This window comes from Pelodiscus sinensis, chromosome 2 (genome assembly GCF_052426305.1).
Source record: "Pelodiscus sinensis isolate ZL-2025 chromosome 2, ASM5242630v1, whole genome shotgun sequence".
NCBI classification, from domain to species: domain Eukaryota; kingdom Metazoa; phylum Chordata; order Testudines; family Trionychidae; genus Pelodiscus; species Pelodiscus sinensis.
In genome coordinates this window covers 131,766,619-131,793,294 of record NC_143053.1, presented here as the reverse complement: position 1 = coordinate 131,793,294, position 26,676 = coordinate 131,766,619, and the positions used below count along the sequence as shown (strand labels likewise).

Sequence of the window (26,676 nt, the reverse complement as noted above, 5' to 3'; positions counted from 1 at the left end):
AAATGATAACCTGGAAAGAATTACTGTGGAAAGGAATTTGGAGTCATAAAAGATCACAATCTAAATATAAGTCAGCAATGTCACAAAACACTGTCACAAAAAAGCAAACATAATTCTGTAATGTATCGGCAAGAGTGCTGTAAGCAAGACACAAAAAGTAATTCTTCTCTGACTAGGCCTCAATGGAGTATTGTGTTCAGTTCTGGGCATCACATCTCAGGAGATACCTGGACAAATCAGAGACAGTCCAGAGAAAAACAACAAAAAATTATTAAAGATCTTAGAAACATGAGCTCTGAGGAATTAACAAAAACAGGGTTTATTTTGTCTGGTGAAGAGAAGACAGAGGGGCAATAGAACAGCTTTCAAGTAGATAAGGAAGAGGCTGAAAAATTGTTCTCCTTAACCTCTGAGGATAGCACAAGAAGCCCTGGTCTTAAATTGGAGCAAGGATTGCTTGGGCTGAACATCAGGAAAAATCTGCCTGTCAGGTTGGTTAAGCATCGGAAGATATTACCTAGGGAGACTGTGGAATCTTTATCACTTGAGATTTTTAAGAGCAGGTTTTTAAGACTGTCACCTGTCAGAGATGGTCTAGATAATACTCATTCCTGATATAAGCTGAGGACTAGATCAGTTCTTAAGATCCTGTCCTGTCCTATAATTCTATGATTCACCTTCCAGCATTGTCAAACTGGTATCTTTAACAACAAATACACTTACTTCTTCCAGTCCTTGCTCTTTGTTTAATGTCAATTCTCTATGGATTCACAAAATAAAACTGTGTGTGTCTGTGTGAGAGAGAATTTTGTAATTTTGTAAAACCATTCAAATATAAACACATGCAAATAAAAGTTGATTTCTCTGTCAACACATTTTAGGAAATATATATATTATAAATCACTAGAGGATAATAATAAAAAAGGCAATGGCAAAGTGTCACTTTGTTTTTTAGAACCAAAAGGGTGTTCTCCATTAAAGAAGTGGAGGAAATCCATTATGGCTAATCTGCAAAGATGATAATTCCATATTAATGATGTTGTATACAAGAATATTAAGAAAAGATTTATATAAAGAAACAAAAGAAAGGGAGATAGGTCACTTTGAAATAATATCTACAAGGGAATGGTGTGATGTGCTGGTGGAATTTATATGAGAATTTAAGGATTATGAAATTATTATACAGAAAGAACGAGCAATACAAGAAAAAAATGGAGTCTCATAATGAAGAAATAGATTGTTTCCACATTGCCCACTGTGTCATACTGAAAACATTTTAGAAGCACTAGAGTAACTTGAGGTTGTTAAAAGATGGAGATTATAAAGTCAGGAGGAGGATCCTTTTGAAATTTGATTATCATTAAAATTAATATGGACCACAGTCTTGACACTTGTGCCTTGCTAATACACTCTGATAAAAGAATGGACACTGGTCATAGAGGTTTAGCTACACATTTCAGAAGTCTATTGCAATAATATAAAAGTGCTATGTTTGAAATGTCAAAAAACACTAGAATGAGCTCTCTAAGTACCATTCAGTATCGGTGGAACTGAAATGATATTCAGAAAATAGACTGAATAAAAGAAAAAAATGTTAAAAAATAAATTTTGAAGAGACTCTAAGGGCCATCTCTGCCTGAACATGGGGTGAAAAATGTCTTTCAAGAATTTTTCTGTTCTGCACATGCTTGACATAAAACATGACCTAAATCTTCCCATAAAGGTACAAGGCAATAAAGAGCTAAGCACAGATACTCAAGTCCAACACAATTCCTAAGAGCAGAGAATTCTACAACTGAGGATTAGATTAGTTTTATTACTGACATGTACTGAGTAGGGATATGTCTACACTTGCAGCCTAATTCGAAATAGGGCTGCAATTGTAGGCATTCGAAATTGCAAATCAAGGCTGGGATTTAAATATCCCGCACTTGATTTGCATCTTCCCGGCCAGGTGCCATTTTTTTAAATTGACAAACCCGGAATAACTGCCCGTGTCTACACGCGGCAGTGAAACGGGCGTTCGAAATAAAGCCCTATTTCAAAATACCCGTTAAACCTCATTGCAGGAGGAATAACAGGTAGTTCAATTTAGGGCTTTAATTCGAAATACCGGGTCCCTGCCATGTGTAGTCGTGGGCAGTTAGTCCGGACTTGTAAATTTAAAAAAAAAAATGGAGACTGGCTGGGAAGATACAAATCAAGCGTGGGATATTTAAATCCCCGGCTTGATTTGCAACTTCGAATGCCTACATTAGCCTACCTAGTTCGAACTAGGGGACTAGTGTAGACATACCCTCAGTTATGTGACTGAATTACTGCTCTGCTCCAGTTACTGAATGTAAATAGTACCATTAAGATCATTTACCTATGTGACTGCTTTTATTACTTTACAATAAACTAATCAGAATTCAACTTCCTTTAAATAAAATTGATTTAACTATGAATGAACTGCCTCGATTATCTATGATAATTAGCCAGGATTCACCTATTGATTTTGAGGAATAATAAACGTCTGTTTCAGTTTGCCTAAAGCAGCGTTTCTTAAAGTGTGTTCCGTGGCACACCGGCAGTCGGAGGTGTGCTAAGGAGAGAACAGAATTCAAAATAGCTGCCTTAAAGGGGCAAGCCTCCTTTTTTTTTGCTCAACAACTTTTTCCTGGGGCAGTGTTTCCTAAACGGTGCTCTCCAGAATCCCAAGGTTCCGTGAAGTGGAACTCAGAGTTCCCTGAAAAAATTCTGCTCCTCGCCCTGTGCAGAGCCAATAGGCAACTCCCATTGTGGCTGCCCTCTCCCCAGCCCACAGTACGGCCTCTGTCCCACGGGGCCTCGGGTGCTGTGCAGCCTCTTCCTCCTCCACGTGTGCAGGTGGCAGCTTTTACAGTGGCCACTTGTAGCCAGACAGGAACCCCCCTGTAACATCCATTTTTGTTTGCCTGGAGCATGCAGGGCACACAGAGTAGTAAAAGCCTTGAACAGAAGGCCCGGATATGCAGGCTGCTGTGACCCTGAATGGCTGTAAACAGAGATACACCAATTGCTGACCAAGAGGCTGCTGAGGAGTGCCCTTGACTGAAACCTATATTGCTACGAACACACACTGTCCAGGGGGAGGAATCTCCCGCCCAGTAAAAAAGTGTCCAGTACTCACAATTTAGTTATCTCTCCTGCAAGTGTAAATTAAGTTGAAACTTGCTTGTAAGAACTGGCGCCACAAAAACGGACCAGTACAATTTGGCATCTTAGATAAGAAAGAGGATATGGGCCCCTATGGGTATAAAGATGGGTCCAGCAGCACGCTTACTCTGAGTGTCAATCTACCATCTATCTGCTGGTCGGGTTAGGTAATTGGCCTCCTGAGGTTCCACGGGGACCTCACCTCATATTCATCTTTCCTAGGAATTGAGGGACCGGCAATGGCTTGACTCGCTGGAGTCGAGAGGCACAGAAGTGGGTAAAAATTGTACCTGGATGTGGTCCTTTGTCTTAAGTGTATCATAGACTTAGAGCCCTTTAAAGATTAAGCTGTCACTTGGTACCATTGTTTCTCTTTTCTATCTTTATTTTCTTTGTAACCATTTTTAAGATCTATATTTGCTAGCAGTTAAGAAATAGAGCAATAGCCATTGTAACCATATGATTTATAAGCTTCTTTAATAAATGTGTAACTGTTTAAGCTTTAACCAGACTCCTTCAGTTGCTGTAACAGAACCAAGTACAATTTAAAAGAACTTCAGCCGGTCATAAGGGACAGATATAGGAAGAGCTGGGCATTTGGATCGTGTTGCTTCCAGGTGACAGATCCGTAGGGGCATCTCTCAGCCTTCCCTAGGCTGCCCACTGCGAAGGGATCCTGTAAAATCTGAGATGTAATAAGCTCTTCCTTTAAACTCTGGGGCGTCTGTCAGCCTGTTGGCTACCCGCCGCGACAGGACCCCGATCCTAGCGTTAAAAGACACGGACGTTAAACTCCTCGGGGCGCTTGTCAGTCTCTCCTAGACTACCCACTGCGACGGGGCCTTGTGTCCCAGCAGTTAAAGACTCAGGTGTAACACACACACACACACTGCCCTGACCATTGGCTGACACCACTGCTGCTGGGAGGGGGAGGGGTAGCCGGAGCTGAGGAGCTGCTCCCGGACCTTGGCGTTTTAAAACTGCCACCTGTGGGGAACCCAGCTCAAGCTCTGCCACTTCCTGCCCACCTGGGGTGCGTTCGGGCTCTGCTGCCCTCCCTCCCCTTGGGGCACGCTCGGGCTCTGATGCCCCCCATGCGCTGCTGGCCTCTCTCCCCTGCGCCCCTCCCCAGCCTGCTGGGTAAGTGGCAGAATTTAATATGGCAGAGATGGTTGGAGTTTCTCCTCCCTTCCTCCCGCCCTGCCAGCGGGAAGCCTGGCCTGGTGCTGCAGTTGCTCTGGGTTCCCTGCTGCATGAGGGGTAGGGGAAGGAAACTGAGCTTTTCACTCTAAGGAACAAAAGCGTGCTCCCTGGAGGCTTTCCCTGCTGCAGAAGTGTGTCAAGCCAGGTAAGCGTCCCCCCTCATGCCTAGACTCTACACCCAAACCCCCCTCACTCCCCTCCCCTGCCAAGACCCCACATTCCCAGCTTGCTCTGACACCCTGCCCCAAGTCTCCTCCTGCACCCTCCCTCCTAGCCAGACACCCTGTGAAAAGACCCCTCCTCTGACCTTATTTAGCATTTGTTTATTATTATCCTTACTTTTTTGTGGTCTACGTTTTCAATTCCATGTACCAGATTGTTATTAGGGCAGTCTTCCTGGGTGGGGTAGGAGGAGTGTCGTGGGGCATTTTGATCCCCAGATCTCTCAGCTTTCAGGCCCAGTGGTTGGGTTTTTTTGCTCAACAAAAAAAATCCTTGGTGTTTCCCCTAAAAAAGTTGTTGTTTAGTGTTCCTCAGTCTTAAAAAGCTTAAGAAACACTTGCCTAGAGGAATGCATCCATTATGGGACAGGGTCTCACTGTCACAGAAATGTCCCCTCTGTTGGAAGTTCTCCAGAGGAGACCACAACAGAAGACACTGTAACTGAACTAACACTTGGCTTTATTACTTATTTCCATGTATTATTTGCTTTGTCAAATACATTGTTATTAATAATTATGAGTTCTCTTAAGACATTCTCCATGGCATAGTAAGCATGTCTAGGTGACAAATAATGGCATTACAATAATGAATTGATATATTGAGAAAAGCTTGTTAATAATTTGGCCTCCTTCCCATCCATCCATCCTCCTCTAGTTTCTTTCCTGCCTCTTTGTTTTGCTTTTCTTTCATGCTTACCCTCCCTATCATACTTATCCTCCTTACCTTGTTAGTGTTGCCCCCCATTTAACTATATAAATTAAATTACAAAAATTATATATTAAGAATTTTAAGATCTTTTGCATATATAACCTAACACTAGGTTAAATGCTACAGGTGGTAATTACAAGCTTATAAGATTTTTATTTACCTTTTTGTACTCTGATGTTTGTATTGAAAAGCCTAACAAAAACCCTTTTTACTTTTTTGTCGGTTTGCCTGATATTTCTTTCCCTAAGCTTTAATTTTAGTAATTTAGGGACAAATATATTTTTGTGCTTAGCTCAATAACTAATGTGTGAAATATCCCTTTAACAGTGACCCTAACAGCATACCTTTTACACAGAATTATTTTGATATACCTTTACTGGTGTATTGATATGCTTAGCCTACTTCATTACCATTAACTCCACTGAGCTTAACTGCAAATTGTGTTGCCTTCCTCAGCCACTGAGAGAAAGAAATTCCCAAAATGCCAAACTCTTTAGCTTTCATAGAATCATAGAGCTGGAAGAGATCTCAGGAGGACATCAAGTCTAGCCCCCTGCCCAAGGCAGAACCAATCCCAACTAACCTAGTTATGCATTATTAAAACAACAAGTCACCACCAACACCAACACACAATATGGTATATTTTTAAAAATAAACAAATCTGAGAACATAATTAATATAAAACATAAGAATGGCCGTACTGGGTCAGACCAAAGGTCCATTTAGCTCAGTAGCCTGTCTGCCAACAGTGGCCAGCTCCAGGTACCCCAGAGGGGGTGGACCGAAGACAATGATCAAGAAATTTGTCTCGTGCCATCCATCTCCAGCCTCTGACAAACAGAGGCCAGGGACACCATTTCTATCCCCTGGCTAATAGCCTTTTATGGACTAACCTCCATGAATTTATTTAGCTTCTCTTTAAACTCTGTTATAGTCACAGCCTTCACAGCCTTCTCTGGCAAGGAGTTCCACAGGTTGACTAAGCGCTATGTGAAGAAGAACTTCCATTTATTAGTTTTAAACCTGCTACCCATTAATTTCATTTGGTGTCCTCTAGTTCTTCTATTATGGGAACTAATGAAGAACTTTTCTTTATCCGCCCTCTCCACACCGCTCATGATTTTATATACCTCTATCATATCCCCCCTCAGTCTCCTCTTTTCTAAACTGAAAAGTCCCAGTCGCTTTAACCTCTCTTCATATGAGACCCGTTCCAAAACCCTAATCATTTTTTTTGCCCTTTTCTGAACCCTATCCAAGGCCAAAATATGTTTTTGGAGGTGAGGAGACCACATCTGTACACAGTATTCAAGATGCGGGCGTACCATAGTTTTATACAGGGGCAGTAAGATATTCTGTGTCTTATTTTCTATCCCTTTCTTAATAATTCCTAACATTCTATTTGCCTTTTTGACCGCCGCTGAACACTGTGTGGAAGTTTTCAGACAACTATCCAGGATAACTCCAAGATCTCTTTCTTGATTTGTCGTAGCCAAATTAGCCCCCATCATACTGTACATATAGCTGGGGTTGTTTTTTCCAATGTACATTTCTTTACACTTATCCATATGAAATTTCATTTGCCATTTTGTTGTCCAATCACTCAGTTTGGTAAGATCTTTTTGAAGTTCTTCACAGTCTGCTTCTGTCTTGACTATCTTACACAGTTTAGTATCATCTGCAAACTTTACCACGTCACTGCTTACCCCTTTCCCTAGATCATTTATGAATAAGTTGAACAGAATTGGTCCCAGGACTGACCCTTGGGGGACACCACTAGTTACCCCTCTCCATTCTGAAAATTTACCATTTATTCCTACCCTTTGTTTCCTGTCTTGTAACCAGTTCTCAATCCATGAAAGGACCTTCCCTCTTATCCCGTGACAATGTAATTTATACAAGAGCCTTTGGTGAGGGATCTTATCAAAGGCTTTCTGAAAATCTAAGTATACTATATCTACTGAATCCCCCTTGTCTTCATGTTTGTTAACCCCTTCAAAGAACTCTAATAGATTAGTAAGAAACCATGTTGACTTTTGTCCAACAAATTATGTTCTTCTACGTGCCTGACAATTTTATTCTTTACTATTGTTTTGACTAATTTGCCCGGTACTGAAGTTAGACTTACCGGTCTGTAATTGCCAGGATCGCCTCTAGAGCCCTTTTTAAATATTTTAAATCTAGAGCCTATTTAAATATTTTTAAATAGCTGAGATCATCAGTTAAATGGAAAAGCATCCGAAAATTGAAATTTGTATTTAAATGTAATGTTAAGAGGTAAAACAAAGAATACTTCAATGCTTCTCAGTCTTTAAAGGGCTAAGATCAGGTTTATTTCATTTAAAAGCTCTAATATTAAACGCATATGAGGTGCATGAAAATATTACAATGTATCAATTAATTTAAATCAGTTTTGCTGTGGGAAATAGGTATGCTGACCATATTTTCTGGGGACATATTTACCACACCCTGGCCCCATTAGCCATGCCCACTGCCTCATTAGGCCCTGCCCACCTGCCACAGGAAGTCCCGCCCCTGGGGTAGTAAGAACTTCCAGGTTCAAGATGGACATGTGACCAGAAGTAAAAGCTGTCATGTGACCACTCTAAGAACTCTTCCCATCATCCTCTACCAATAGGGATGGTTTTTGGCCCCATAGGACCCCCCCCATGCAAATATACTGCAGCTTCATTAACCCAGGTCTCAGGCACCAGACCTAGGATCCCATGACACTGCAGAGCTAGGGGTCCAACCTTGATTCAAGATGAGATCCAGGATCTGAGACCTGTTACTTTACAGTGCAGATGCAGCCCCATTTGACTCAGGGCCTGGGAGTAATCCAGAACTATCCCACAATTTCATGGGATAACATCCTTAGTCCTCTTAATGGATGATGTTTACTGGTTCCAATTAACTCATCACCTACTGCAGACAGGGGGCTACTCCAGACCTGCTGAGGGCCCACTGCAGACTATTAAGTATCCTCTGTTTCTAAAAGCCAGAATGAAAATACTGAATGAATCATGACAATTACAGGCTGGAGAAGATCATGACACTAACTGCCCTCCCCCCACACCCAGCTTTCACTGCTTGAAAGGTACATTTCCTATGGAGAGCAACGGGGCTGGGATATTTTATATGTAAAGTTACTGAGCATTTTATATGCCAATACCATGAGGGCGATGCCTATATTATGTTAATAATAATTGCCCAGTGAAGCCACTTCCCAACTTGCTTACAGAGGATCTGATCCAATTTAAACTTTAAGATAGGATTGGGCCCAAAGCAATCTGTTGACATTACCCAAGAAGATCCAGTTAACATTTAGTAACCCTTCAAAAATATAAGGGACCAATCAGTAAAAGCCCCACTGCCTGGTAGAGGCGATCTTTGAAGAAAATTGGAGAGACTTTGAATTCACTTCTTCTGACAGAAGTGTTTTCTCTCACTAGACGAGGGGTCGTTAGCACAGGTTTCACTTTGTGTCTCACAATAACTGAGAAAGGCATTGTCATAGCTAATTCCATTGAGGTCTAGGCAACGTATAGCCCAAAGACTGAAGAACAAATCCCTTGAAACTGGAAGTCAAAACATTTCATCTCTTCACAGAGCTCACAAAGGGTTCATTTACCCAGACACACAAGTCATGACAACCCTCTCTGGAGACAGATGATATATCCTGCCTCTCTGTGGACGCACCAACTCGCATCTTAACATGCTGTTTAAATCATCAACTGCTTGGATGAGGAAGACGCACAAAGAGTCTGTCCATCATCCACATCGGAGTGACATGGTGATTTTACCACCCTGGTAACAGACCCAATCTCTCTGTGGGCTCTTGTGGAGCCGCAGGGAGCCCCAAGTGGTCTCTCAGGGGAGATATGGGGGTGCCTCTATTTCAGTGGTTATGAAACTTTTTGGCCTGTGGACCACCTGGCTAAATGTAAACCTTTCCATGGACCACAAGTTGCTATTAGAAACCCGCGGCAGTGAAACCTTATTTCGAACTAAGTCCTTAGTTTGAATTAACAGTTACTCCTCATGGAATTAATGTTTCACTGCTGCGTGTAGCCGCGGGGCAGTGAGTTCGGGCTAGTGATATTAAAAATGGTGACCGGACAGGAACATGCAAATAAAGCCTGGGATATTTAAATCCCGGGCTTCATTTGCAACTCCGGTCATCTCATTTGCCTACCTAACTCAAATTAACGAGCTAGTGTAGACATACCCTTTAGATGGCAGTAGTTCTCTACCTTAGTTACAACTGCTAAAGCACATTTAAAAAGAGCTATAGATTAATTAAATGTTACTGAATATTTCCAGTTAGAACCAAAATTAAGACAAAGTTAAGAGAATATATTATTCTTTGGTTAAAGATACACAGCAATGTTTAAAATATGCCTGAAGCAAGCATATGGAAAGTAAACTTTAATAGAAACCAAGACATGCTAAGGCATAGAAATCCATAGTGAAATCACTCAACCAACCTGGCATGCCTGGCACACATGCTATACAACAGCCATACATAGTGTTTGGGATCCTAGGATATACTACACTAACTTGTAAAAATGTTACATTAATTCATACCTGTTTCCTCATTCTGTACAGGTGTCATATTACTGAATTTGAGGGAAGCAGCCAGATCATTGCTGCACCCATAGGTGGGGGTGTTGGCCCAAAAAAACGGTATAAAAGGGGGCCATGTGGGGTGTTGAATAGAAGCTCACTGTCTGCTAATCCTATGTACGCTAGTCATGTGATTGTATAATGTCTGTGTGCGTAGTTAGGAATCTGTAATCTGTGTGGATACTGAATATTTCTCTGCATGTGGTTGAGCACTGGACAGAGCCCGGCCTATGGACATGCTAATTAGCGAGGCCCTGTGGGACAATGGCACTCAATGGGCCAAGGACACACCTAAAGAATGAGGGCTGACACCTAAGGGCTGCCAGCAAGGAACACAGGTATCGGCCGCTGGTCAGGTGACCTGCTGCAGCCAAGAAGAGACCAGGAAGGATGTATAAAGAGGCCATGTGGCGGACTCCATCTTGGTACTCAGCTCAGCACTTCATCCCAGAGGCAGCAGTGCAGGGATCAAAGGGCCAGAAAGAACTGTGGACCCATCCTGATCTTGGCTGCGCAACAAAGACTTTTAAGCCAGCAGCTGTAACATCTCTGCTAGAGCCTGCATCGAGAACTGGGAGATTCGATGCATGTAATGTATGATACTTTAGCAACCTTACTCTCGTGCTTTTCTTTATTGTAGTAATAAACCTTTAGATGTTAGATGCTAAAGGATTGGCTCAGTGTGATTTGTGGGTAAGATCCAGATGGTAAATTGACTGGGGATCTGTGGCTGGTTTCTTGGAACTGGACAGAACTTGTTCGGGGTAGGTGGGATTGGGTTCTAAGACCCCTCACCTGTGTATGAGGCCTGGGGACATCTGGGGCACGGATATTGCTGAGGTGTCGGAGGGGTTTTGCTCGTGAGGCTTCAAGCAGGCTGCTGAAGCGCTCTGTGGGACTGGTGTGTGGCCTGTTTGGGAAGGTCACCAGTCTGGGGGCTGTAAGGAGCCCCGAATTTGAGGAATTCGCCCTGAGCGGACACCCTCAGCTGTGCCTAAACTCGGCCCGGTCTGTCACAACAAGTAAGATACTGTGGCCACAATCAGCCAGTCATTGCTAAGGGCAGCTTCTGACTTCAGTCACCTTATAACTACATGGAGACAGTGGTGATTTTGAGAGGGCCCACACTTTAGAGGGAGGGGAAATCTGTGCCTCAGTCTGATTGAACAATGTTGTTATTTGGCATGAAGATGCATTAAGCCAATTTGTAAAATCATTACATTCTTTCATATTTTTTTCCCTCACGCTGTCACTACAGCCCAGCTACTGAGGATACAGACTGCTAGCCACTGCTAGTGGTAGCATATGCTTTCAGAGTGTTGAGAACAAAGAAGATTAGGCCAAAACTGCGAGGGTGTGTCTAGACTACAGGGTTTTGTCGACAAAACTATACCTTCATCTACACTACCACCGAGTTCTGTCAAAATAACATCGAGAGAACTTGGCAGTTTTGTCGATGGTGGTAAACCTCATTCTATGAGGAATAACGCCTTTTGTCAACAGAGTTCTGTCAACAGAATGCGTTATTGCATCTACACTGTCCTTTGCATCTACACTCTCATGTCGACAAAGCAACTTGCTTTGTCGACAGAACTGGATGTAGTCTAGACGCTCTTTGTCGACAGAAGCTTTGTCAACAGTATCTGTTGACAAAGCCTCTGTCGACAAAAGCCTGTAGTCTAGATGTATCCCCACTGTCTTAATTGGGGGCAGCCTGTGACGTCAGTCTTATTAAGAACAGCAGACAGTACTGTCATTTTCAATCAGGACAATTCTTCATAAGCTTCTCTTCTGCTTCAGGAGATGCTTTCAGTCATGAAGAATGACAGAAAAAACAGCATTAATCCTAAAAGGGGTCTTTTCAAAATTGTCCACTGCACCTGATCTACTCAAAGATCCATTTGAAAATTAAATATCAGCTTAAATGCATGGCTGAACTGGAGCCTGTTGTTTTGAAGAGGGCATTTTGAACACTGTGATGAATATTAAGAACACTTAAAATATATTACCTGAGAATATCTGAAGTCTGAATTTGTTTCTCACCTTTGGCTTTGTATTCTATAGGATTGTTTTCAGTTTGCTGCTAACAAATAAACAGTTTCCGCTCTTTGCTATCAATCCCAAAACTACAGTAGTAAGGTTTTTTGTTCTTCTTTTTTTTAAATCAACTTCTCATTAAAAGCCAGCATTGGATTTCATCAGTGAGGAAAATTAGAACAAGGTAATATTGATTTTATATTCCCTGTGTTTCTCAGTTTGCTAGAGAAAATACATAAAATTAAAGTTATGATTTTTTCATGTAACATATCAAGGACTTGTTCAAAATTCTACAGGAAATCAATATCCTAAAGATCTGTGGACTGGATTATATAACCTGTTGCATCAGGGCAGAAACCTGCACCCACATGGAGCTCCATGAATTAAAAGGGAGGTTTTCTGAGTGTACAGAGGCATATCTGTATATCCCCTTTGCAGGAGAAGGGCCTATGTGCAACTGTACTCCTGGGTAACAAAGCACATTTATGATACTGAGCTGTTCAAAGGAAACATATTAGTTTTCTGCTCTAACTAGAGTTGTTATCCCTATTTGTCAGTCATAAATGTTTTGTACTGGCAGAAACAAATTCATTTATTTTCAACATAGAATCTGGGAAACTTTCTTGTATACCTTGGACATGGGAGTATTTACAATAAAAAGCCGATATGAAGAATTAATTACACTTATCCAACCAGAGAACAGAGCCAATACCATCAGCATTATGTGACCAAATACAGTTAAGCAACAAATCTCAGATTACAAATATTCATTTGTAATCAATGCTGTAAATAATCTTCAAAACCAATTGAATTGAGTAACTTTATATAACATACTCAAAAAAATTCAGATATTCTGTGAACAGAAAAATAAGGCAAATTAATGAAAAATGGCTTCTTGCATATTATTTGCTTAGAATTCCCACAGTGGAGTTCTTTATTTAGATAATTTTTCTATTAAGCCGTCACCGTTCTTGTCAGTCTGTCATCGGATTTTCAACTTTCCCCTCCTAAGCATGTGCCAGCCGGCCCTGCCAGCTCCTGCAACAGCTCCTGCAGGTGTGTGCACGCATACTCTGCCGCCTGGCTCCTGCAATAAGGCAGGCTACCCCCTCAAGCTCCGGCTCCCAGCCCCCATGCAGGCCGCTGACAAGGCAGGATGCCCTGCCAGCTCTGACTATGCCCCTCCTCCCGGCAGGCTGCCCAGCTTCTGTAGTCAGCCCCGCATGCCTCCGTGCCAGCCCTCCCCAGGGCCTGGCTCCTTCGAGGCAGGCCACCCATGAGGCAGGCCACCCTGGGAGGCTGCCCTCACCACCTCCTACACATGGGCCTGCCTGCCTTTGTACCAGCAACTGCAGGTCCCGGCCCCCCCAGCAGCCCACTGACCAGCTCGGCTCCCACCCTCCTTCGGCAGGCGGCTCCCACCACCTCCTGCACCTGGCCCACCTGCCTCTGTGCCGCACCGTGTGGCTCACAGCCCCCCTGGCAGGCTGCTCCCACCAGCTTCAGCTCAGGGCCCTCCTGGCAGGCTGTCAACCATCTACCGGCTCCCCCAACAGCCCCTCCTCCATTGCCGACTAGCTCACAGCTCTCCCGCCCCCCGGCAGTCCACCCCTCCTTGCCGGGCCGCATCCCAGCCCCCCACTGCCCAGCAGGTCGCTGACGTGGCAGGCTGCTCCCGCCAGCTCTGGTTCCTCCCCCAGGCCACCAAGAAGGCAGGCCACACCCCCCAGCTCCAGCTCGTGTCCCCGAAGGCCAAGGAAGGGCAGCAGCCCCAGAGGGGTGTGTGTGTGTGTGTGTGTGTGTGTGTGTGTGTGTGTGTGTGTCTGTGTCTGTGTAGAGCAATCCCAGGCTCTGTCTACACCCTGGAGAAACTCTGCTGCATCATGGAATGCGTTTGCTCTTCCACTTTTTTTCATGGAAGAGCAGACACGCTCTTTCAGAGAGCCCTGCATATTTCATTCTATGAGGAATAAGGGCTCCTCCGAAAGAGGAGGCTTTTCCGTCTACATGGGACCAAATGTTGGAAAAGCCTCTTCCTGGAAAGCAATTGGAAAAAGCTATGCAAATTGCGCAGCGCAATTTGCGTGGCTTTTTCTGAAAGAAAGCTATAGTGTAGACATATCCCCACAGTGTGTGTGGAGGGGAAAGACCAAAAAGACAAAACAAATATTAAAAAACTTATAAAAAAGACAATCTTTCTAAAAGCGCAGCAAAAGAGTAAAAATAAAGTTTTCAGCTACTAATTTAGGAGAAAGATTGGATGGCTAATAGTTACTAACTACCTTGAACTATACTTAGCCATTCTGCAGTTCGATACTGACTGATGCCACTTTTATCACTACGTCTACACTGTAGCCTTCTTCTGGAAAAGCTTATGCAAATGAAGTTGCTGTGTAAACGGCTCCTTTTTGTGCAAAAACCCCTTCGTGCACAAGAACCATTCTTCTTGAAAAAATGAGGAAGAACAGCTCTTGAGCAAGAACGGGTTTTTGCACAAAAAGAAGCCATCTACACAGTTCCTTTTTGTGCAAAAGCCTCTTGCAAAAAGAGCTGCTGATTAATTATGCAAATGAAGTGTGGTGATATTCCACTCTGCGCTTCATTTGCATAAGCTTTTCCAGAAGAAGGCTACAGTGTAGACGTAGCTTCACACTGGTAGCTGAAAACTTTATTTTTTCCCTATTGTTGTTAGTAATGTTATTAAATGTAAAGGGATAATGATTGGCTGCGATGCTGGAACCATATTACATACACACATGCCACCCCATACAGAAAAGGTGCAAAATAAAATCCCTTTTTTATGAAAACAAGCTGGACCATCCCATCATTTTTGTGTCCCCTCTTCTGCAATTTGATACTGATTGATGCCACTTTTATCACCAAAAATCAATCTGGATTTTCAAATCAAATACATATTGAACTTAAAAACATACTCTGAGGAAACCTGGGAGGATTGTCGTTGACATCAGTGAGTGTGATGTTTACAGTTGTTGACCCCGATAGCCCTCCAACCTGTCCAGCCATATCTTTGGCTTGAATGACAACGGAATAATGCTCTCTGGCTTCCCTGTCCATATTATGCAAGGCAGTTCTGATGACTCCTGTGATACAAAGAAAAACAAAAGAAACATCAATGTTAACTTTTCTTGAAAATGCTCAACCTCTACAGAGCCTCTCTTTTCAACAGATGTGGTACACAGAATTTCCTCTATTGCAAAGGCCATTTATAGCCAAAATAAACTATTTTAATTGAATTTCTGATTTCTAACCAATATATTAGAAGTCTCTTGTGTGAACACAACCAAAACAAATCGTTTATTCAATGCAGTGTGGAGAAACGTTGGTGAGAACTGCATTATTTTCTAACAAATCTGATATAATTGTGACAGCATTTGATAGTCAGACAGCTTGCTTGAGGATATGCAGAAATTTTAAAAAATCCATATTACAAGAAATTGTAATAATATATCAAATGATTACTCCAATTCATGTAATATAGAAAGATTTCAAAATACATTGCCAAAAAGACAATGTTTTATCTTGTATGGTAATTGCTATAAGTAACAATTTAATTGAAATATTAATGAATGTGCATTCATGCCCCACAAGAGACTCTCTAATTCCACTATTCAAATTCCAGCAGCTGAACAAACAATAATATTTTGTTCTTCCACATAAAATTTGGCACTACTCTGAAAAGTGACTTCTGAAAATTGAACCCTCTAATTCAATAGATCTGCAGTCTAGATCCATTCACAGTTGTAAACAGTTGACCTTAGTGGGAAAATGATTTTTTTTAATGCTTTTTACTCCTATTTAGCCTAGCAGAGCTGTGTGAGAGCAAAAAATTCTATTTAATTTTACATTTCAGAAGAAATGTTTTTCTAACTTCCAATATGTGCAAGCATACTGATGACAATATGATTGTGTAGGTATCTCCTAAGGCAGCGGTCTCCAACCTTACAAGCCAAGATCTACCGCCCCGCCCCTTCCTTGAAGCCCCGTCCTCTTCCTCTCTATTCTCCTCCTCTCCATCACTTGCTACCCCCAACCCTTATACTGCTGCTTTTTTCCCCAATTCTTCTTTAGGAAGAGGTTTTTCCAACATTTGGCCTGTCTAGACTGGACCAAATGTCAGAGAAGCCCCCTTATTCCTTGTGGAAAGAGGAATATAGGGGTTACTGAAAGAGCATGTTGGCTCCTCCACTAAAAAAAGAATAAGAACAAATGCATCCCTGGATGCAAAAGAGTTTTTCTGGGATATCTCCGGAATCCTGAAAAACTCCCAGGCTGTGTCTAGACTGGCCAGTTTTTCCGGAAAATCAGCCGCTTTTCTGGAAAAACTTGCCAGCTGTCTACACTGGCTGCTTGAATTTCTGCAAAAGCACTGACTTCCTACTGTAAGAAATCAGTGCTTCTTGCGGAAGTACTATTCTGCTCCCATTCAGGCAAAAAAGTCCCTTTTGCACAAAGCTTTTGAGCAAAAGGGCCAGTGTAGACAGCTCAGATTTGTTTTCTGCAAAAAAGCCCTGATCGCGAAAATGGCGATCGGGGCTTTTTTGGGAAAAGCGTGTCTAGATTGGCACGGATACTTTTCCGCAAAAAGTGCTTTTGCGGAAAAGCGTCCATGCCAATCTAGACGCTCTGTTCCGAAAATGCTTTTAACGGAAAACTTTTCCGTTAAAAGCATTTCTGGAAAATCATGCCAATCTAGACACAGCCCTACCGTCTAGCATTACCCTCGCTGGGTTGAGGCAGGATGTGTAGGCTGTAGGGTGGGAATGAGGGATTTGGGTGTGGGAAGGTGTGAGAGATGCAAGCTTTGGGAGGAAATCTGGATGCAGGAGGAGGTGGAGAAAGGGATGCTGGGTCGGGAAGGGGGCTTCAGGCCGGGCAGTATTGAGGTCAGATGTAGGGTTGGGGTACTAAGCAAGCCACAGGCTTGGGATATGAGGGTGCAGGAATTTTGGTTGGGGTATGTGAGGGGCTCAGGGCAGGTGGTTCCAGTGTATGATAGGTTCAGATTGAGGGTCTGGAGGAAGGGGAGTGCAGGAGTGTTATGATGCTGTGGGCAGATGGGGGCTTGGTCCCAAATGGGGGTTTGTTGGCCAGGCTTCATTTTTAAATAAAATACTATGTCAAACACGGAGGCTACATCTACACTGGCCCCTTCTTCGGAAGAGCAATGCTAATTTCTAACTTTGGAATAGGGAAATCCGCGGGGGATGTAAATATCCCCCGCGGGATTTAAATAAACATGGCCGCCGCTTTTTTTCCGGCTTGGAGAAAAGCCGGAAAAGAGCATCCAGACTGGCGTGATCCTCCAGAATAAAGCCCTTTTCCGGAGGATCTCTTATTCCTACTTTCAAGGAGGACTTTCAAGTAGGAATAAGAGATCCTCCGGAAAAGGGCTTTATTCCGGAGGATCGCGCCAGTCTGGACTCTCTTTTCCGGCTTTTCCCCAAGCCGGAAAAAAAGCGGCGGCCATGTTTATTTAAATCCCGCGGGGGATATTTAAATCCCCCATGGATTTCCCTATTCCAAAGTTAGAAATTAGCATGCCTCTTCCGAAGAAGGGGCCAGTGTAGACGTAGCCAAAAAGTTTCTGCATTGTCTTTATTTCTGAGAAGGGCAGGGAACCTGTTTTGAGTCAGGGATCAGTGACCCACAGAAAAGTCAGTTGGGGCCACACAAGTGAGATGCAAAATAAAAATTCCACCAAACCCCCCACAAGCCTCACTAATGTGGCCCCAACTGTGCTGATGGGAGGAGGGGACATGGTATTGGGGAAGGATACTGGGGGTACCGGATATGGGACAGGGTGCTGGGTGGGGTGCCAATGGGTGCTGGAGCAAGGACAGGGTGCTTGTATGTGCTGGGGCAGGAGACTGGGGCAGGGTGCCAATGGATGTTGGGGCAAGAGACAGGGGGCTGGGGCATGGGACAGAGGGTCAGTGGGTTCCGGGGCAAAGGCTTGGGGCAGAGGACAAGGTGTCAGTGGAGGCAAGGGACAGGGTGCTGGGCTAGGGACAGGATGCTGGAGGGGGCAGGGGACAGGATGCCAGTGGGAGCAGAGTGCCACTGGGAACAGGAGGCAGGGTATTGGCTGGGGCATGGAATCCTCAATATGTGCCTTCCCTCCTCCCCACCAGAGGAGGGAAGCTCCGGCAAGAGCCTCCTCCCGGGACTCCTCCCCCTCCCCAGTGTACGCTTCCCCTCCGGACTCCTACCTCCTCCCCCACAGAGGAGGGGAGCCCCAGTGCGCACCTCCCCATCCCAGGACAGAAGCCCTAGTGTGCGCTTCCCCCCGGGACTCCTCCTCCCCCATCCCCGGCGCTTGCTTGCCCTCGGGACTCCTACCTCCTCCCCCGCAGCGGAGGGGAGCCCTGGTGTGTGCCTTCCCTCCCCTCTCCCCCCCCCCAAAGTCCCAGCACGCATCTTCCTCTGGGACTCCTACCTCCTCCCAGCACGCCACAGACCTGGAGGAGGGGAGCAGGCAGCGCACTTCCGGAAACCCTGGAAGTGGCGCACAGCTGCCGGACTTACCTCCACCCTGCGGGAAGCCAGCACTACTTCCATTTTCGGAGGTAGGTAGTGGAGCTTCTTTGGGGGGGGGAAATTGGGGGGGGCCCGAATGCCTCGTGATCAACTGGTCGAGCCCTCCCAATCGACCAGTTGATCGTGATCAACGGGTTGGTGACCACGGTCATAAGGCATGACCCAGAGAAGTGTTTCTCAACATTTTTTTATAAAGTACCCCTTTAAAAAAATTTTAAGTACCCCCAGTACTTACAGTTTTCAGACACACAATTTTTTCTACCATTGCAACACATTTGCTTCAACAACTTAATCGTAGCCAGGTGGGTGATGGTATTTTTGGGTGTAAAAAGTACAAAAATAATAAAATGCTAGAAAACTTAAAACAAAAATTCAGTTTTCTCTAAATTTCAGTTGTGTTGATATACCCCCTCCCCAGACTTCTCTCAAGTACCCCTAAGGGTACTCGTAGAACTGGTTCAGAAACCATGACCCAGAGAACTTCTTGTATCTGGTGATACTTTAGATATGATAGATTATCTCAAGCATTTGCTGGTTGCAGGTTCACAACATTGTGATTGTGCTCATTTAGTAAATATCATCCATAGACTGCAGCTCACTGATCTGCACTGAACTAATTCACTAAGGGTGAATTACAGGGTTTTTTTTTTTTTAAAAAGTGGCCTTTTTTCAAAAAAACTTCCCCTGCGTCTAGACTGCTGCCACGTTCTTTCAAAAGTAAATTGAAAGAACGCGGCAGTTTTTTCAACAGCAGAAAACCTCATTTTACGAGAAATAACGCCTTTTTTCAAAAGAGCTTTTAGAAAAAGGCGCTAAGTAATGCAAACTGTACTTTTTAGAAAGTACTAAGTGTAGTATAAATGCTCTCTTTCGAAAAGGGATTTTTTGAAAGATACATCTGAAAGTACCCTATCTTAGCAATCAAACAAAATACATATACACTCTAGAGCAGTGGTCTCTAAACTTTTTACACCCAAGATGACTTTTTAAATGTCAGGGCAAGCCAAGATCTACCTCATCCCTTCCCCAAGCCCCCATTCCTTCCTTGAGACCCCACTTTCTCCAGTCCCCTTCTCTCCATCATTTGCTGTCCCCAGCCCTTATTCACTCTCCCTGGGTTAAGACAGGACGTGCAGGCTCCGGGGGTGGGAATGAGGGATTTGGGTGTGGGAAGGGGTGAGAGGTGTAAGCTCTAGGAGGATATTTGGGTGAAGGAGGTGGTGGAGAAGGAGATGCTGGCTCAGGAAGGGGATTCCAGGCTGGAGAGTGTTGTGGGTCAAGTGGTGAGTTGGGGTGCTGAGCAAGGCTCAGGCTTGTGAATGTGGGGGTGCAGGAGTCTGGGTTTGGGTTTATGAGGGACTGAGGGCAAGGGGGTTGAGAGTATGGGTATGTCTACACTAAAGCACTAATTCGAACTAACTTAATTCTAATTAGTTAATTCGAACTAAGCTAATTCGAACTAGTGCATCTAGACCTAAAAATTAGTTCAAATTAGCATTTTGCTAATTCGAACTAGCATGTCCACATTGAGTGGACCCTGAACCGAGGTTAAGGATGGCCGGAAGCAGTGCCGGCAGGGCATCAGATTAGGACTTAGAGCGTGGAGCTGCTGTCTCAGGCTAGACGAGGGCTGTGCTTAAAGGGACCCAACCCACACCCCAGACAGACAGTTCTCAGGGGTTCCCCGCTTGCTTGTCTAACTCAATGAGGGTATGTCTACACTACAGCACTAATTCGAACTAACTTAGTTCGAATTAGTTAATTTGAACTAAGCTACTTCAAACTAGCGCATCTAGACTTAAAAACAAGTTCGAATTAGTGTTTTGCTAATTCGAACTAGCACGTCCACACTGATTGGACGCAGGGGCGCATTTAAGGGCAGCTGAAACCGGTTCCGGCAGGGCATCAGGTCAGTAGTTGCTTTGTGTGGCTGCTGTCTGAGGCTATCTGAGGTTCGTGCTTAAAGGGACCCCCCTGGACAGCCGGTTCTCAGCTTTTCCGCTTGCTTGCCTACCTTGCCAAGGGACAGCAAAGCGTTTTTCTCTGCGCCCGTCTGTGTCGGTGCTTCCCTTTGGGGCCGCTGCCGCAGGTGGCAACATGGAGCCAGAGCTCGCCCTGCACTTTCTGGTGCAGTTTATGGACTTGCTGCTGCAAGCCTGCCAGCAATGACTGGAGGCTGTCTGGTTCCACCTGGTGCACTTCAGCCCCCTGCCTGGCCACCCTGGAGGCTATGGCGCAGCTGCGGCGGCACCCGGGCTCCGGCGTGCCCCGCCGCATCTGGCGTCTGGACACCAGCAGCGACTGGTGGGACCAGCATTGTCCTGGAGCGCTTGGGAGACCAATAGTGGACCCAGAACTTCAGGATGAAGAGGGACCCCTTCCTGGAGCTCTGCGCGTGGCTCGCCCCTGCTCTGCACAGAAGGGACACTTGCATGAGGCCTGCCATCCCCCTCCAGAAGCGTGTGGCCATCGCCCTCTGGAAGCTCTCCACGCCGGACAGCTACCAATCTGTCGGGAACCAGTTCGGCGTGGGGAGATCCACCGTTGGAGCGGTGCTCATGCAGGTATGGCACTCGCCGGCCACTGGGCCGGGGGCGAGGAGGGCTGCAAGGAAGGGATGGGCCGCCCCAGGGAAAACGGGGGGACCGGGGAGAGGAGGCAAAAGTGCCCCGCACTGGAGGGGCCGGTCTCTCCCGGCCGTACTACATGCCGCCCGGGGGGGTTGCTCCCGGGAGTGGGGCGTGGGGCACTGCCAGGGCACGAACACTCCCAGCCACCCGGGCGCCCCACTGATTCGCGCTTTGCTGTGTCTCTTCGCAGGTGGTCAAGGCCATCAACTGGGTGCTGCTCCACAGGGTGGTCTGCCTCGCCGACCCAGACGCCGTCATCCGGGGGTTCGGCGTCCTCGGCTTCCCCAACTGCGGAGCGAAGCGGACAGGGGACTGCAGATGAGTTGAAGAGTTGAAGAGGGAGAGCAAAGCGACCCCACCGCCAAAGAGGCTACCCGGTGAGAGTACTAGCTGTGGTGTGTGTGTGCCTGACTGTTTGAGTTTTAAAGTTTGAAGTGTGAATTGTGAGTCTGATTCCAGGTGAGTGCTAGCAGTTTCAGTTTCAGCTTCTGTGGCAGTTTGGACTGAGAGCCTGCCATTGTTCCCTTGATTGCCTCTGATTAGCCTCAGGCTCAGCCTTTCCTTGTGTGACTCAGAAGGGGGCAGGCCTGAGCCTGCGACCAGGGGAGCGAAGCGAACAGGGGAGCTGAAGAGGGAGTTGAGCAGTAGGAGTAACTGATGGTGATGAAGACCCGAATCGCTTGTGCCAGTACTTCTCCTGTCTCCTCCACCTGTGCCTGTATCCAGACAGAGAACCTGAGTATGGATGCCTCTACCCAGATCCTGGTGTGGTGTTGCAGTATTTGTGGCTTGCAATTCCCACTGACTGATATCCAGGATGGGGGAGACAACCATTGTGAAAGGTGCCTGCTGGTGGAATCTCTCAGGCAGCAAGTGGGAGAGCTACAGGAGGAGGTGGCCAGGCTGAGGAGCATTTGAGGCCATAAGGAATTTCTGGACAGTATTCCTGTGGAGTCCACTGAGGTCACTGTCCTAGGATGTGGGACTGCTGACCCACCACTTATGGAGGAGGAGGTGGTGCAGGGAGACCAAGCCTTGCACCACCAAGGTTGAGCAGTCTCCTGCCACAACTGCGGGGAAGAAACATAGGGTAGTGGTGGTTGGAGACTCTCTTCTGAGGGGAACGGAGGTGCCCATCTGTCGCCCTGACAGTTCATCTCGAGAGGTATGCTGTCTGCCAAGGGCCTGTATCCGAGATGTTACGGAAGCATTGTCGAGGATTATCCGGCCCTCTGACTACTACCCCATGCTACTCATCCATGTGGGCACAAATGATACTGCCAGGTGTGACACTGAGTGGATCAAGTGTGACTACAGGGCTTTGGGAGTACAGGTGAGGGAGTTTGGGGCACAGGTGGTATTCTCTTCGATCCTTCCTGTCAAAGGTAGGGGCCCAGGCAGAGAGAGGTGCATCCTGGAGGTGAATGCCTGGCTGCGAGGATGGTGTCGCCAGGAGGGCTTCGGCTTCCTTGACCATGGGGTGTTCTTCCAGGAAGGACTGCTTGGCAGAGATGGAGTTCACCTTTCCAGGAGCGGGAAGGCCTTGTTTGGACACAGACTGGCTAAGCTTGTGAGGAGGGCTTTAAACTAGGTTCGATGGGGATAGGTGAGCAAAGCCCACAGGTAAGTGCTGAATGTGCGGGACTGGGAGATGGGTTGGAAATGGGGGGGACTATGGCCTATAATGGCAAGGAGAAAGGAGGGTCAGGGCACAACAGGGAGGCAAGATCAAATCAGTATCTTAGATGCCTATATACAAATGTGAGAAGTATGGGTAATAAGCAGGAAGAACTGGAATTGCTAACAAATAAATACAACTATGATATCATTGGTATTACAGAAACCTGGTGGGATGGGATGCATGATTGGAATGTTGGTATGGAAGGGTACGGCTTGCTCAGGAAGGACAGACAGGGAAAAAAGGGAGGAGGGGTTGCCTTGTATATTAAAAATGTACACACTTGGACTGAAGTGGAGATGAACGTAGGAGATAGCTGTGTAGAGAGTCTCTGGGTTAAGCTAAAAGGGGTAAAAAATGAGGGTGATGTCATGCTAGGAGTCTACTACAGGCCACCTAGCCAGGTGGAAGAGGTGGATGAGGCCTTTTTTAAACAATTAGCAAAACTATCCAAAACCCAAGATTTGGTGGTGACGGGGGACTTCAACTATCCAGACATATGTTGGGAAACTAACACAGCGGGGCACAGGCTATCCAATAAGTTTCTGGACTGCATTGGAGACAACTTTCTGTTTCAGAAGGTTGAAAAAGCTACCAGAGGAGAAGCTGTTCTGGATTTGATTTTAACAAATAGGGAGGAACTAGTTGAGAACTTGAAAGTGGAAGACAGTATGGGGGACAGTGATCATGAAATAATAGAGTTCATGATCTTAAGGAAAGGTAGAAGGGAGACCAGCACAATTGAGGTAATGGATTTCAGGAAGGCAGGTTTTGATAAGCTCAGAGAGCTTGTAGGTAAGGTCCCATGGGAAGCAAGACTGAAGGGAAAAACAACTGAGGAGAGTTGGAAGTATTTCAAAGGGACGTTGTTAAGGGCCCAAAAGCAAACAATTCCGCTGTGTAGGAAAGATAGAAAATATGGCAAAAGACCAGCTTGGCTTAACAAGGAGATCTTGCATGATCTCAAAATAAAAAAGGAGTCATATAAAAAATGGAAACTAGGACAAATAACAAAGGATGAATATAGGCAAGCAACACGGGAATGCAGGGACAAGATTAGAAAGGCAAAGGCACAAAATGAAATCAAACTAGCTACAGGCATAAAGGGAAACAAGAAGACCTTTTATAAATACATTAAAAGCAAGAGGAAGACCAAGGACAGGGTAGGCCCACTGCTCAGTGAGGAGGGAGAAGCAGTAACAGGAAACTTGGAAATGGTGGAGATGCTCAATGACTTCTTTGTTTCGGTCTTCACCGAGAAGTCTGGAGGTGTGCCTAACGTAGTGAATACAAGCAGAGAGAGGGTAAGTTTAGAAGATAGGATACACAAAGAACAAGTTAAAAATCACTTAGGAAAGTTAGATGTCAGCAAGTCACCAGGTCCTGATGAAATGCATCCCAGGATACTCAAGGAGCTGACAGAAGGGGTATCTGAGCCTTTAGCTATGATCTTTGAAAAATCATAGAAGACAGGGGAGATATCAGAAGACTGGAAAAGGGCAAATATTGTGCCCATCTATAAAAAAGGGAATAAGAACAACCCAGGAAACTACAGACCGGTCAGTTTAACGTCTGTTCCAGGGAAGATAATGGAGCAGGTAATTAAGGAAATCATATGCAAACACTTGGAAGGTAATAAAGCGATAGGGAATCGCCAGTGTGAAGAACAAGTCATGCCAAACTAATCTGATAGCTTCCTTTTATAGGATAACGAGCCTTGTGATAAGGGAGAAGGGTGGATGTCATATACCTAGACTTTAGTAAAGCATTTGATACGGTCTCGCATGATATTCTTATTGATAAACTAGGCAAATATAACTTAGACAGGGCCACGATAAGGTGGGTGCATAATTGGCTGGATAACCGTAGTCAGAGAGTTGTTGTTAATGGTGCTAAATCCTGCTGGAAAGGGATAATAAGTGGAGTTCCACAAGGGTCTGTTTTGGGACCCGTACTGTTCAATATCTTCATCAATGATGTAGATATTGGGATAGAGAGTATGCTTATTAAGTTTGCAGATGATACCAAACTGGGTGGGGTTGCAACTACTTTGGAGGATAGGGACATAATTCAAAATGACCTTAGCAAGTTAGAGAAATGGTCAGAGGTAAACAGGATGAAGTTTAATAAAGAGAAATGCAAAGTGCTTAGGAAGGAACAGTCAGTTCCATACATACAAGATGGGAAGCGACTGTCTAGGAAGGAGCATGGTGGAAAGGGATCTAGGGGTCATATTGGACCACAAGTTGAATATGAGTCAACAGTGTGATGCTGTTGCAAAAAAAGCAAATATGATTCTAGGTTGTATCAACAGGTGTGTTGTAAGCAAAACTCGTGAAGTCATTCTGCCACTGTACTCTGCACTGGTTAGGCCTCAGCTGGAGTACTGTGTCCAGTTCTGGGCGCCACATTTCAAGAAAGATGTGGAGAAATTGGAAAGGGTACAGAGAAGAGCAACAAGAATGATTAAAGGTCTAGAGAACATGACCTATGAAGCCAGGCTTCATGAACTGAGCTTGTTTAGTTTGGAAAAAAGAAGATTAAGGGGGGACATGATAGCGGTTTTCAAATATCTAAAAGGGTGTCACAAGGAGGAAGGAGAAAATGTGTTCCTCTTGGTTTCTGAGGACAGGACAAGGAGTAATGGGCTTAAAGTGCAGCAAGAGAGGTTTAGATTGGACATTAGGAAAAAATTCCTAACTGTCAGGGTGGTCAAATATTGGAATAAATTGCCAAGGAAGGTGATGGAATCTCCCTCTCTGGAGATATTTAAGAACAGGTTAGATAGACATCTGTCAGCGATGGTGTAGACGGAGCTTGGTCCTGCCTTGAGGGTGGGAGGCTGGACTCGATGACCTCTCGAGGTCCCTTCCAGTCCTATGATTCTATGATCCGTGCCCTGGAACACCAGGCCTCCCAGTACATGAACCGCAAGGGGTACTTCTCCGTCCTCCTGCAGGCCGTGTGTGACCACCGGGGACAGTTCACGGACATTAATGTGGGCTGGTCCAGCAAGGCACACAATGCCAGGGTGTACTGAAACTCCTCCGTGTGCCAGAGACTGCATGCCGGGACCTTCTTTCCCAACCGTCACATCAGGGTTGGGGACGTGGACATGCCTGTCTGCCTGGTGGGGGATGCGGCCTATCCCCTACAGCCCTGGCTCATGAAGCCCTACACGGGGCACCTCAACCCCTCCTGCCAGGCCTTCAATGCGAGGCTGACCAGGGCCCGCATCGTGATTGAGGGGGCCTTTGGGTGACTGAAAGCCCGATTTAGGTGCTTCCTCACCCGCCTCGACCTCGCTGAGCACAACATCCCTCCCGTGGTGGCAGCATGCTGTGTGCTGTATAATTTGTGCGAGAGGAAGGGGGAGGCTTTCCTGCCAGCCTGGATGGCTGAAGTTGACCGCATGGCTGGCCAGTACGCTCAGCCCTGCACCGCCGCCATCCGGGAATCCCAGTGGGGGGCCGTCCGGATCCGGGAAGCCCTGCGGGAGAGCTTCCATGTGGAGGAGGAGGATTGAACTCTCCCTGCATGCCCCACTGGGGCCTTCTTCCACCCTCCCCCCCTTCCCCCTTCCTCTCCCTAACCTCCCTTCCTAATGTCAAATAAAGACCCCTGTTTTGGCAAAAAAACCCTCTCTTTATTTTACATAACTGGGGTGGGGGGAGGGAGGAGTGACGGTGGGAGAGGGGAGGGGGAAACCTGGGAGGAAGGAGCTGGAAGGGGGTGGAAGGGAAGGGAAAGCTCAGGCTTGGGAGTCCGGCTGGCTCTCCTGTCTTGCAACACTGCGGGTGTGGGGGCCTCGGGGGGGAATGAGTGTGGAGGGTGGGG

General features: G+C 45.7%; 1 protein-coding gene across 4 annotated transcripts in view; it reads right to left on the bottom strand.

Annotated features, from left to right (window-relative positions):
• The window catches only part of CDH18 (cadherin 18), a 1,008,237-nt gene that overhangs the window by 165,870 nt on the left and 815,691 nt on the right, over nt 1-26,676 (bottom strand). For all 4 annotated transcript variants that reach the window (XM_075921429.2, XM_089776420.1, XM_075921431.2 and 1 more), the window contains one exon: nt 14,907-15,074. In XM_075921429.2, the coding sequence (XP_075777544.1) occupies nt 14,907-15,074 (168 nt within the window). The remainder of the gene's footprint in view (nt 1-14,906; nt 15,075-26,676) is intronic.